The following is an 11,492-nucleotide window of genomic DNA, read 5'->3' as shown; positions in this document are numbered from 1 at the left end:
AACGTCTATCCAACCGCGCCCGCGGAACTCGGGAGGTCCGCACATTCGCCTAGCTCCTTCTCTAAAGCCGCTGACTGGCAACGCTTTGAACTGCTCTTTCCCGGAACTGTTTTCCACTGTGTCTCTTCTGTCAGTTGACTCCTTTTCAAGGGGGGTTTTCCCCTTGCAACTGCGCGCCCCGTCCCTCGCGTGGTGGCACGTACAGTCTCTCTCGCGACACGGAGAGCCGGGACCGAGCCTAACTGCCCTCCCAGAGAAATCCTGTTCGCTTACCGCACACGCGTCCACCATGTTCACAGCACTGCTTTAGCGGATCTCGATCCTCGTCACTGGAGGACAGGAACCTGAACGCCAGAGTCCGAGGAAAGAAACCGTTGCTTGCCTTCGTCCGCCGCACGGACTGGGTACTCACTCTCGCTGTCTTGCGCTGACACGCCTCTGGCCCCCCCCCCCCCCCGCCTCCCCCCCTTGGTGAAACAGTTGAGCGACTTGCGCCTCGTTTTGCAAGAGACAGCATGGAAAACGGTCTCTGGAACCGCAGTCTCTCTTCCTCCTCTCGAACAGACAAACAAGAAGGCGGGCTTTTGTGCTGCGAGGCTCCCGACGCGCGCCCCGCTGCGGCCACCAAAGACAGAGGGACTCCGGAGCAGAGCCCCGCTGTCACAGGCCTGGACCGTGGTCGGCCGAATTCTTCAGACGCGTGCCGGGATCCACGCGTTCGAGAAAACGCTTGCGCCTCAGAGGGCCACAGGGGGGTAGAGCGGGAGGATGGAAGCAGAGAGAAGAAAGGCACGTCTCAAGGGGAGTCCGCCCCTTCCGCAGGAACGCCCGACTGGTCAACGACCGGGCATGCGGCTGCGGAGCACAGATCGCACCTCGGAAACGGAAGCATCTTTTCGCCTCGCGATGGCGACTTCGCGGTGCCCGCCTCGAATCCCCTCTTTCCCGTCCCGGTTTCGCCTTCTCCCGGCGCAGCTGGCTCCCTTCTTCTGTTCATGCGAGCAGGCTTCTTGCACCGGAAGACTCGCCACACTCGCCGGTTCGCAAGGCGCTTCCTCATCCTCGACCGCCACATCCTCTTTTCCTTCAAATCGATCCCTCTCAAATGCAGGAACGTCTGCAGATACACCTCCCACCTCCTCTTTGCTTCCTACGCCCTGCCATCTTCTCTCCCGCAAGCCGGACCGAAAAGCGAGGCGACTTCGCACGCCAGCACTCTGGCCTCCCGGGCAATCGCCGACTGTGAGACACGCGAAAGTCATCCGTCTCCTCAGACAGAGCCTGTAAGGGACTGTGATGCGGCGGGATCAATCTCCGGTGTTCCGCATGCGCCTGAAGCGCCTGAACGCTCTTCAGCGCTCGCCGCCCCGCCTGATCCCGCGAGCATTTACGGTGAAGCTCGGCAAGACCACCTTGCTTCAGAGAGGCCCCGCCGGCGTCTTCCTTCCCTCTCATCTCTCCGCCCCAGAAGGTCGCCGCCTCGAAAGCAGGTTCTTTGCGCGGATCTGTCTCGGGCGTGTGCGCACTCGCCACCCTGCTGTCTGTCAACGGAGCGTCGGCCAGACGCGGGAGACGAAGGAAGCTCTCGCGCTGCCGAAACGAAGACTCCCGGGCATGGACAAAAGTACCTCCACGGCCTGGGAGGAGGAGAGGAGACACGCGAGCGACCCGGCGCCGGAGAGCCGCGAGAGCCGCCGGCAGGGGACTGGGGGAGTTCTGGAAACGTGGCAGCGGAAAAGGGAGGAGCCGATAAACTTTTGTCCAATTTGTTGTCTTCAACCACGTCAGCGTCTACAGCCTGGTCAGCCTGCTCGTCGTCGCCTCTCGCAATCGTGACCGACTCAGCTCTCGCCGACTTGTTCGATTTCTCTCAGGCGACGTGTGCGTGGGACATGCGGACGGCTCGTCTGTCGAACTTCTCGTACGACAAGCAACAGAAAGGCTTCACGTGGACCTTGCATGCACAGAATATATTGCAGCTTGCTCTCGAGACGCAGCACGCCAACAGGAAGAGGGAAGACGAGGAGAAGAAAAGCCGCAGGAATCGCACAGGGGCATCGGCGAGTCTCGCGCTTCTGCATTCCTCCTCTTCGCTTTTTTACGGGGATGGACGGATCGAGAGAGAGAGCGTCTCAGAGAACAGGCGTCCAGGTGCGCGGGGGAGAGACCACGGAACGGCGCTTCCCAGCGAGGGTCAAAGCACCTTGCGGGGTTCCGGGGGCCTTCATGATGAGCACTTCGTTCAAGTGCACCAGGATGGACGAGAGGAAAGTTTTTCTCAACTCAGTGGCGAAGACAATGAAGTTTCGCCTTCCAACAAGGGAGGGCTGGGGAGCGCTGTGGATCGCGAGAGGCGCCGTCATCTTCTGGGCAGGTATGCGCAGCAGGCGGTGAGTCAAGATGCCGGGGAGGAGGAACCTCAGGAAGAGAGAGAGCGGGATGAAGCCGGTGACCCAGGAGACATATCGGCGCTGCACGTCCGCGCGCGGCCTCTGTCCGCGTCCCTCGTCGAAGGGTGTCCGGAGGGAGAAGACCAGAAATCGAGACACGAACGGATTCAACTTCACAGACGGGGCGAGAAAGCTCGCTTTCCGTTTCCGCTCCTCGAGTTCACGGGGGAGCAGGCGAAACAGGCGACAGAAACGGGGCTGCTGGACGGCACTGAGGAACAGGACGGCCACCTTTCTTCTTCGGCGTCCCGGTCTTCCTCCTCGTCGGCCACCAGAGGCACGGGCGGAGAAGCGGTGGACGATGACGCGTTCAGGCACTTCGACGAGCAATTCCTGATGGAAGCTGCAGACGGAGGCGAGGATTTGTACTTCTCCGGCCGCAGCGACCTATCTGGGCGTTCACTCGCGGAGCGCGCTGACAGCCTGCGGCGACACGCCGAGAGCGGCGATTCAGAGCGAGAAGACGAAGAGGGAATGGCTGCTGCCAGAGACGAAAGAGAAGAGGCATTTCAGCCAGCTTGCGCCCCTTCTCTTCGATATGTTTCTCCCAATTCGGGGCTCCCTTCGGACTCTGAAAGCGCCGCTGGTGTCGCGCCGGCCCCGGCTGTACATACACCCGAGAACGCGACCTCGGCGGGTGAGGCTAGGGCCTCAGGACACGTGGCGGGTGAAACGCGGGATGATGGTTCAGGGAGGGAATCGGCAATAGCTTCTTGTCCGGCCTCTCAAGTGGCTGCGCCTGGCAAGCGGAAACAGGCCTCCGTTTCGGCGGCTCCCGCGCCTCCGCCTGCCGTTAAAAGCGTGTTACCGGACACCGGCTACTTCGATGACCTCGACGCGTTTCCGCCTCTTCCGCCTCCCGCGGCTTGCGTGGAGACTTTGACCTTCTACACCCAAGACGCTGTGACTGCCCACGACTGGGTAGCCGCTCTCCTCCGATGCAGAGAGTTCGGCTCCGCCGCTGCGGTGTATGTACACTGGCGCGACTTGCAACTCTACAACAACGCCTGCGCCGAAGGCCTCCCTCACTGGCTCTGGCCCTTCGTCGGCTGGGTCGAGAAACGCGAGTGCGACCGACGGCGTGCTGCGGCGCTCCAAGCTGGACTCTCTGACATCCCGCGTTCGCCTCCGCGTTCCGCAGGTTCCTCGTTCGCCGCCACAGACGCAGGCGCGCATACCGAGAGAAGGGTGCGAGCGAACGAGGCGCCGGACGCGGCGTCCTCAGCGCCTCTCGCACGCCCTGAGCGCTGCGCAGCCTTCGAGGCTGCTTCGTCGGCGCCCTCGCCCTACCCTCCCCCACAGTTGCAGCCGGCGCCAGCATTGTCGCCCGAGGAAGGGAACGGGCATGAGGACGCCGGGGTGTCTGGGTTTCTGTCTTCGCTTCGCAACAGTATCGCGAGCGCAGTGGCTCCAGAGACAGTTCCCAGCCCGGCCGGTCTAGATGCCAACAGACCGAAAGGTCTGCCGAGCGGGCAGCGCGCGGCTTCTTGGTGTCCCTCAGGCCCCCTCCAGGAAGCCTCGATGGAGTCTCGGCCTCGCCGCGGGAGACACGAAGAGGACAGGCTGAACGTCGCAGGGACAGGGCCCAGCCGAGCGTCAGCGCGAGCGCGAACACTCGAGGGTGGCGACGAAAGGAGAGAAGGAGGAGACAAGAGGAACGCGTCGTCTTCGCATGTGAAACCCTACGCGTTTGATCCCTTTTCGCTCTTGCCTCCTCTTTCGTCGACCTCATGTTCGCTCCTCTCTCTCGTTTTGCATTCCCTCGACGTCCACCTCTTTCCGGTCGGCTACACGCCGTACATTCTCGTCAGCTTCCAGTCTTCTCTGTACCCCTGCGTCCTGATTCCGGGGTCACCAGACACTTCGGTGTGTTCCCCGTTTCTCCCGCTCCCTGCGGCGGCTGTGGCGACTCCCGCGGCTTCCGCGTCTCTATTTCAAAAGCTCTTCTCGCGTGCAGCGCCCCACCCAGTCCCGGCCTTCGGGCCGTCGAGCTTTGTGTTTCGGCCGTCTCCCTGCCTGAACCTTCCGCTCTTCGCCTCGCGCAACCAACAAGATCTGGTGATTCATGTCTACGCAGCACCGCCGCCGAGCTACTCGGCGGCTTCGCTCTCGGCCGAGCGGGCTCGGCAGTCTCCGGAGACATTCGGGAAAAAGCGACAGGGCGCCCCCGAGAAGCAGCGACGCCCTCGAGACGGCGGGACCGACCCGAGACAAAGCGAGGATAGTGCCACGAGACGAAGCGCAGGACACGATCCGTCCCCTTCCCTGCCTTGTCCCCCGCCGTCCGGGCAAGGCCCCGCCGCTACTCTAGGTCCGTTCCTCTGCGCCTCTCAGCCGTCGACCGCGTCCCCCCTCGCTCTGTCCCTTTCTCTGGCCTGTCCCCTCGCGTACTACGTCGGGTCCGTCGCCGTGCCCAGTCACCTCTTTGGCACTGCGACGCCTCAGCGCCTGTCCCTGCCGCTCCTTCCCTTGCCGGCGTCTTCCTCGCATGCGGAGCACCCGCTCGCAGATTTATGTCGCGCGCTGCCCGCCGCCGGCGTCGCCGGCGAGTCTGGCCTCTCAGCGGCCGCGCGGGAAGCAGGCCCTAGCGCCGGGACTCCACAGCCAGGCGCGGAGACTCGACCAGCTGCGTCTGCGCGAGAGGGGAACCTGCCGGGGCGCCTGGCTTCGACTGCGGTCGCCGGAGACAAGGGGAGAGAGCCGAAGCGGCTCTTCGGCGAAGGACGCATTGAAATCTCCGTGATGAGTCCCACCTTGTGGCCGAGCTATCTCCAACCCGTCGAGGAAGTCTTCGATACTCCTCAGCCCTTCCTGGACGGCTCGGGCGTCGCGACAGGAGCCGCCGCCGCTGCCGACGCCGCCGGAGGTGGAGCCACCTGGCTGCCGATTCAACAACTTCTTCTCCAAATCAAACGGCTAGGCCGACTCCGAGACAGGTGCGCCTCTCACGTCGAATGGAGAAGCCTTAACTCACACACAACACACACGAAACCCTACAGCGACAGCCAACTTTCTATCCAGATATCTATACTCCTTAGCACCGTCAATATACATATATATATATATATATATATGCACGTACATGTGGAGGGGGGGGCGCATGTGAGTAGAGGAGGAGCGACACGAGGTAGGCGGGCGGAGATGCGGTGATTGAGGAGATGAATGGATGAATCTCAGATGATTTAGAGAACCGTTTACAGAAAACGCCTGAGATCGCGAAGCATACAGCTGGACCGGAGGCTGAGAGCAGCATGGAAGGCTGCGATAATGAGCGGTCGCGGTCTCAACCCAGTCTGGTCAGCAAGGGCTTTCTGACGTGAACTGCGAATTCGCTCATGCGACACTCCAACCACGTCGAGGGGAAAAAGGCTGGTGTCGGTCCCCCCGAGAAGTTGCGGCGTCGAGACGTCTCGCTCTGGCGACGGCACCGCGGGTAAACCCGCCGCCCAGTTTCTGGGATGTGGATCTGTCTGGTGTGAGTGAACGCTCCGGGAGGCTGTCGGTCGCGGTGAGGCGCTTCGGATGTGCACTTGTGTCGTTCTGCTCATTTCCTCGTCACACGGCTCTCAGTGTCCGCGCCGTCGCCGCGGCGTCTCGTGTTCTGTCCCTCGCACCTTGTCAGTGTCCGGGCCTTGCAACTCTCTCTGCGGTTCGTGTCAGGGTCGCCGAGTTCGTGTCTCTCGCGTCGGCTGTAACCGAGTTCTCCTCGCCGTGCTTCTCGCTCTTCTGCCTCCTCTACCTTCTCGTTCCCCTGGTGCTTCTCCCGTCGCGATTTCTGGCCTTTCTCCTTCTTCCACCGCTGCTGGTGGTTCTCAGCAGCCACCCGCAGGCCGGCACCGCCCTCCTCCACTTCCTCACTGAGTTTCCCCTCTTTCTTCTCTTCACACCGCAGCGACAGCTCGCCCAGCTGCTCTTCTCTCCAGCCTCTGCATCGTCTGCGCAACCTTCTCGTCCACTGGCGTTCATGCTCGTTCTCCTTCTGAAGCACCAGCACGTCTCTTGGCCGTTCGCGCCCTCCGCCGCTTCCGCTGGGGAGGGAAACGCGAGGTTCCCCGAGAACGGAGAGACATCTCAGTCGGGGTCTGCCTTCTCGCTTGCCTCGCATCTCCCTTGTGTGTCGTGTCCCGGGCTAGGAGACAGCGACGGGCGTGTCCAGGCTGCGGAACGCGAACGGAGCGAAACCCAATCGCCCGCTGCGTCTTGCTCGTCTTGTCGCTTTTCCTGGATCGCCTGCGGATGCGTTTCGCCGTCCTGTTCGCCGTGGCGACTCCCCCCGCCCCTCCCGCTCCTTCTTCTGCCTTCCTACGAAAGGGAAGAAGGTACGAAAGGGCTCTGGAGCAACTGCCGACTACGGGAACACTGTGGAAAACTGGCTGTCTCCTTCGTCCACTGGTTTCGCATGCTCCTGGCCTTCTCCGTCGCCGGCGGCGCTCCGCACCTCTCGCTCGCTGTCGCAGAGCTCCTCTCTGAAGACTTCTACTTCGTCCCGAGCACGTGTCAAGAAGGCGCCGGAGACGCCGGGGGCCCCGGCCGAGAAAGAAACGAAGGAGACGAACAGATGCCAGGCGCAGAGCGGTGGACTGGAACAACTGAAAAAATGAAAAGTAAGAGGAGCGTTGCCGGGGGGGGGGGGGGAAGGCCGGAGACGAGGCAAACGTCAGGCGTAAAAAGTGTCTCCGTTACGCAGGCCGCGTGTACTGGAGATAGGAGAGACTCACGTTTTTGAGTGTGACACAGACACAAAGAGAGATTCCAGGCGTTCCACACTCGACGCGTGCTGCCTTGTTTGTCTTTTCCGCGTTGCCTTTTGGTGTATCCACTGCAGAGGCGTCAAGACAGACAGGCGGAAGACGAGGCAGATGGAGAGAAGACGCGAGAGAAGAAGAGGAAGAAGCAAGACAAGAAGAGGACAAAGCAACAGAAGAAGAGGAAGAAGCGAGAGAAGAAGAGGACGAAGCAACAGAAGAAGAGGAAGAAGCGAGAGAAGAAGAGGAAGAAGCAAGAGAAGAAGAGGACGCAGCGAGAGAAGAAGAGGACGAAGCGAGAGGAGAAGACGGGAGAGAAGGTGGGGAGGACGGAACGAGGGAAGAAGGTGGAGACGAAGAAGCGAGACAGGAGGACGAGAGAACAGAAGATGGTGTAGAAGATGGCGCCGCACGCGACAGAGGAGAAGCGGTGAAAGGGGTTGTGGAGCAGCAGGCGAGTGAGAGGGGCGAGGCGCGTCTCGAAGGACTTCCCCGTGCAGACGGAGGCGACCTGGGAGAGAGCGACGGCGTACAAGAGGCCGATACAGGAGGGTATGGAGAGGGAGAGAGAGACGAACGAGGAGACGATCTACGGAACGAAAAGGAGGAGACACCGTTTGCGCCTGAGGCGATGATCGCTCCAGATGCAGAGGCAAGCGAGGCCCAGGAGCGTCCTTCGCTGTCTAACGTTGCGTGCACGCCCTCTCCCCCACAAGGCGACAGACAGAGAGCCGATGCCGGCGCGGGGCCAGCTAGCCTGTCCTCACCTCGCCGTCGCCGCCTTGTGCCTCGCCCGTTTCGTGACGAAAACAAGGTCTCTGCGCCCCCGTCTTCATCTTCATCATCTTCGGCGTCGCCGGAGGCCGTGGGGCGTTCGCGCGAGCTTCCAGCTGCGCCGTCAGGCCCAGAGACAGTGTTCAAAGGCGTTGCGCTGTTTGCGCGCAAGTGGATGAAGAAGCATTTTCGCGTGCATGCGCAGCGGCCGCCTTCGGACGGTGTGGCGATCCTCCCGCAGCTCCGAGAGGGCCGAGGCGGCGAGGGAGACTCGGCGGGGCTGCTGGCCGGAGCAGGCGGAAGCAGCGCGGGCGTTTGCTCGGCCGAGAGACAAGAGAGGCGAGACGGGGAAGAGGGCGCGCTGGTCTTCACGGACGCGTTCGTCGCGTCGGAAGAGCGCGAGAACCCGCCTCAGGTGGACCTGTTTCAACTCGGCAGCGCCCACAACTACTTCGTGGCTCCGCAGACCTCGCCAGCCGTCCGACCGGTAGCTGGGCGCTGTGCGGAACCTGGTGAGGCGCACCCCACAGCGGAGACAGACAGCGCGGGGAAAAAGACTGAGGCGCGAGATGGGAGAGAGGGGCGTGAGCAGCGGGCGAAGGCCGAAGGGATGCCTTTTCGGACGCGGGGCAGAACTTCCGCGGCCCCAGGGAAACGCGCGCGGTTTCGAGACGACTCGGCCGCGGAACACTCATCTGCGGCGTCTGCGGAAAGGAGACTGTGCGAGCGAGGCGGGGCGGGAGGCGAGGAAGGGGGCGCGAGGGCGAGGAGACACATGCGCCTCCCCGGCGTTTTAGCCAGTGAGACAGGGGAAGAGGAGCCCTCGGACGAAGAAAGGCTCCGGTTGAGCTCGCCGAACACGTGGGGCCAGACGGAGGTGACAGCATCGGCTCGGCTGGCGAGTCCGAGAAGCCGGGGGAGAAGCGCCGGCGGCGAGAAAGGAAGGCTTGCATGCGGCGACGCGTTCACGCCGCTTCCTAGGACGGAGGCGGGGTTAGGGTTTCCCGTCTCGTCCTCGGCAGGCGAGAAGGAAGAAGGCACGCAGTTCCCCCCGTGGAAGCAGAGATCGGCGTCGCTCTCGCAGTCGTGGGGGAGTCGCTTGATTTCTTTCTTCGCCCCAAGGCTCACCCCTGTCATCCCGAAGGCTGCGCTCACGCGCGTCGATTCCCCGTACACTTCGGCGCTCCGTCTCTCCAGCGGGCTTTCGGGGCGGGTCTCGTGGTGGTCTCTGCGGAGCACCCTCGCTGCGTCTTCTCCCTTTGTCCCGTCCCAGATTTTCCTTCCGCAGACCTCACCCAACCTTCGCGGTCCTGGCGCGCCTGCAGCGAAGCGCGAAACGGGGGGTTTAGGGCTTCTCGGCAACGGAGCCTCCGTCCCGCTGGTTCTGAGTGTGCCGCCGTTCTCTTCGCCTTCTGCCGTCGCTGCCGCTCTCGAGGCGCTGCTGACGCTGCTCACGATGCGCCGTCCTCCGCTCGACTGTGCGTCTCTCTTTCTTCCGGTCCTCCTGCGCGTCGTGCCCGCGGAGGCTCCACGAGAGCACGCCGCGGATCTGTCGCCGGACTCGGGCGTTTCTTTTCTTTCTGCCGCCTCGTCTTCCTCTCCGTCGCTCCTACCCTGGGCCCTCGAAAGTCGCGTCGGACCCGCGTCCTATTCCTTAGGTTCTAGCGGCGCCGCGCCCCGCGAGGCCGTGCAGGCTGCTGTGGGGCCGACGGCGCTCTCGCTCGCGACGTCCCCGGTTCCCGCGGAAGGGCTGGGCGGGACGGCGCCTGTCTCGGCCGGCGATCCCGCGGACTTGGAGACACTGGAGACACCTCTGATTGTCTCGGGGGGCGGGCCGTCGCTCCCAGGGGGCGAGTTTCTGGCGCTGTATCGGGAAGTTCGGGCCTCATCCACCAGGTTCCTCGTCAAGCTGTGGCGGTGGGTGGTGTGGGGTGAGAAGCTGTGCAATTTGTTCTCGTGGAGGAACCGCAGTTTGACGGAGGCGGCCTTCTTCCTGGCGTCGCTCTCCCTGCTCCTGCTGTTCTGCGCCCCGCTGCAGTATCTCCTGGCCGTCTGGATCATTCACGCCTTCATCAGCGGGCAGAAGCGCGGGCTCTGGAAACTCCTGGCGCGGGACTGCGCTCGGCGCCACGTGGAAGCAGCGATCTACGAAATTTGTTTCTCGGCCTTCGCGCACAAACTCGCCTCGGCCCGCCGCCCCGACTCCTCGGCGCACCAACAGCCGGATGCAACCGATTCCCGTGAAGAGCAGCGAGTTGACGCTCCCGAGGACCGCCCGTTCGGGGGAAAGGGGGGACGCAACGGCGCGACGCGCCCCGCGGCCATGCTGCCGCTTCTGCGGTTCCTCAGTCTGCCGGAACTCCAGCAGCTGCGTCTCAGTCTGTGGCGCCGGTGCGGCGTGGCGCTATCCTTGGAGACACTCTGGGAGGCGCTCGACGAGACAGAGCTCGCCGAGGCGCTGCGGCGCGGCCGCGAGGAGACAACCGTCAGCGCCAGCCGCTGGGCCCGCACGGATTGGATGACGAATCTGCTTCTGCATGCGCCCACGGATGTGACTCACCAGACGACTGCTGTGACCCTCCGCGACAGCCACGCCTTCTGGGCGGGCGCCGAACTCTTGCCCGCGGTCGAGGAGACAGGTCCGTGGAGCCGCACGGGCCCGGAGACACTCGGGGCAACGGCATGGGGCGACGATGGCGAGGCCCAGTCGAGGGCCCCCGCCCGTTTTGAGGATGGCGCGAGCGATCTGGGAGGACCCGAAACACTTGGAGACCGCTGCGGTCGCGAGCGCCGAAGCAGCATTGTCACCATCGTCGGCGACGCCCTCTTTGGTCAGGGACCGAAAGATCCCGTCCGGCTCGAGAGCGGAGAGGAGCCGTACGCGGGTCAGAGTGCCCCGATGAACGCGGCGGTTGTCGACGCCGTGGGTGGAGCCTTTATTCTGTGACGACTGCGTTGTCGCAGCCAGTGAGAGTCCGGGCGGTAGTCGTTTCATCTGTGTTGTGTTGAGATGTATCGGCCCCCCCCCCCCCCCCCCCCCGCCGTTCCTGGCGGGGACTGCGGACGGAGGAAGGCGCTTCGTTGAGAGACGGAACGAGGACGGAAGAGAGGGAGATGGAGGGTAGGCAGGAGACAGCGGAGGCAGCAGGCGACAGAGAGTCGTGAATGCCTCGCGGGGCGTTTGGCGGCAGTGAATGAACGCGCTTCTTGGAACGCGCGAGAGAGGAAAACGAGGGACGCAAGGTGGCGAATCAGCCGGAGAGGTCCGAGAGGCGGCTCGAGAAGCGAGGAGCCAATGTGGGAAAGCTCTGTGGTTGCGAGCCAAAAAGTGTGGCAAGGAATGAGAGGTTTCAAGAGACAGAACGACAGTGGAGGGGATAGACGAGAGGGGAGAGTGAAGGGACGTGCACCGCAATCGTGGATCGGAGACAAAGAGGAGCCGCTGACCAGAGAGGGCGAAAACGAGACGAGGAGCGGAGAAAAGCGTGGCGGTGGACGGAGACGAATGTTCTGCCTTAAGTGT

At 63.2% G+C, this 11,492-nt stretch overlaps 1 protein-coding gene across 1 annotated transcript; it reads left to right on the top strand.

Moving 5' to 3' along the window:
- Positions 1-515: 515 nt before the first annotated feature.
- Positions 516-10,916, top strand: NCLIV_006390 (conserved hypothetical protein; the record flags this gene model as incomplete). The annotated part of the gene is made up of 3 exons (XM_003880149.1): positions 516-5,386; positions 6,111-7,054; positions 7,276-10,916. The coding sequence occupies 3 exons, from the start codon at positions 516-518 to the stop codon at positions 10,914-10,916; spliced, it is 9,456 nt and encodes a 3,151-aa protein (XP_003880198.1).
- Positions 10,917-11,492: the final 576 nt, after the last annotated feature.

Source organism: Neospora caninum, chromosome II (assembly GCF_000208865.1).
Source record: "Neospora caninum Liverpool complete genome, chromosome II".
NCBI classification, from domain to species: domain Eukaryota; phylum Apicomplexa; class Conoidasida; order Eucoccidiorida; family Sarcocystidae; genus Neospora; species Neospora caninum.
The sequence above is the reverse complement of the archived record's forward strand: the minus strand, read 5'-3'. Positions and strand labels throughout refer to the sequence as shown.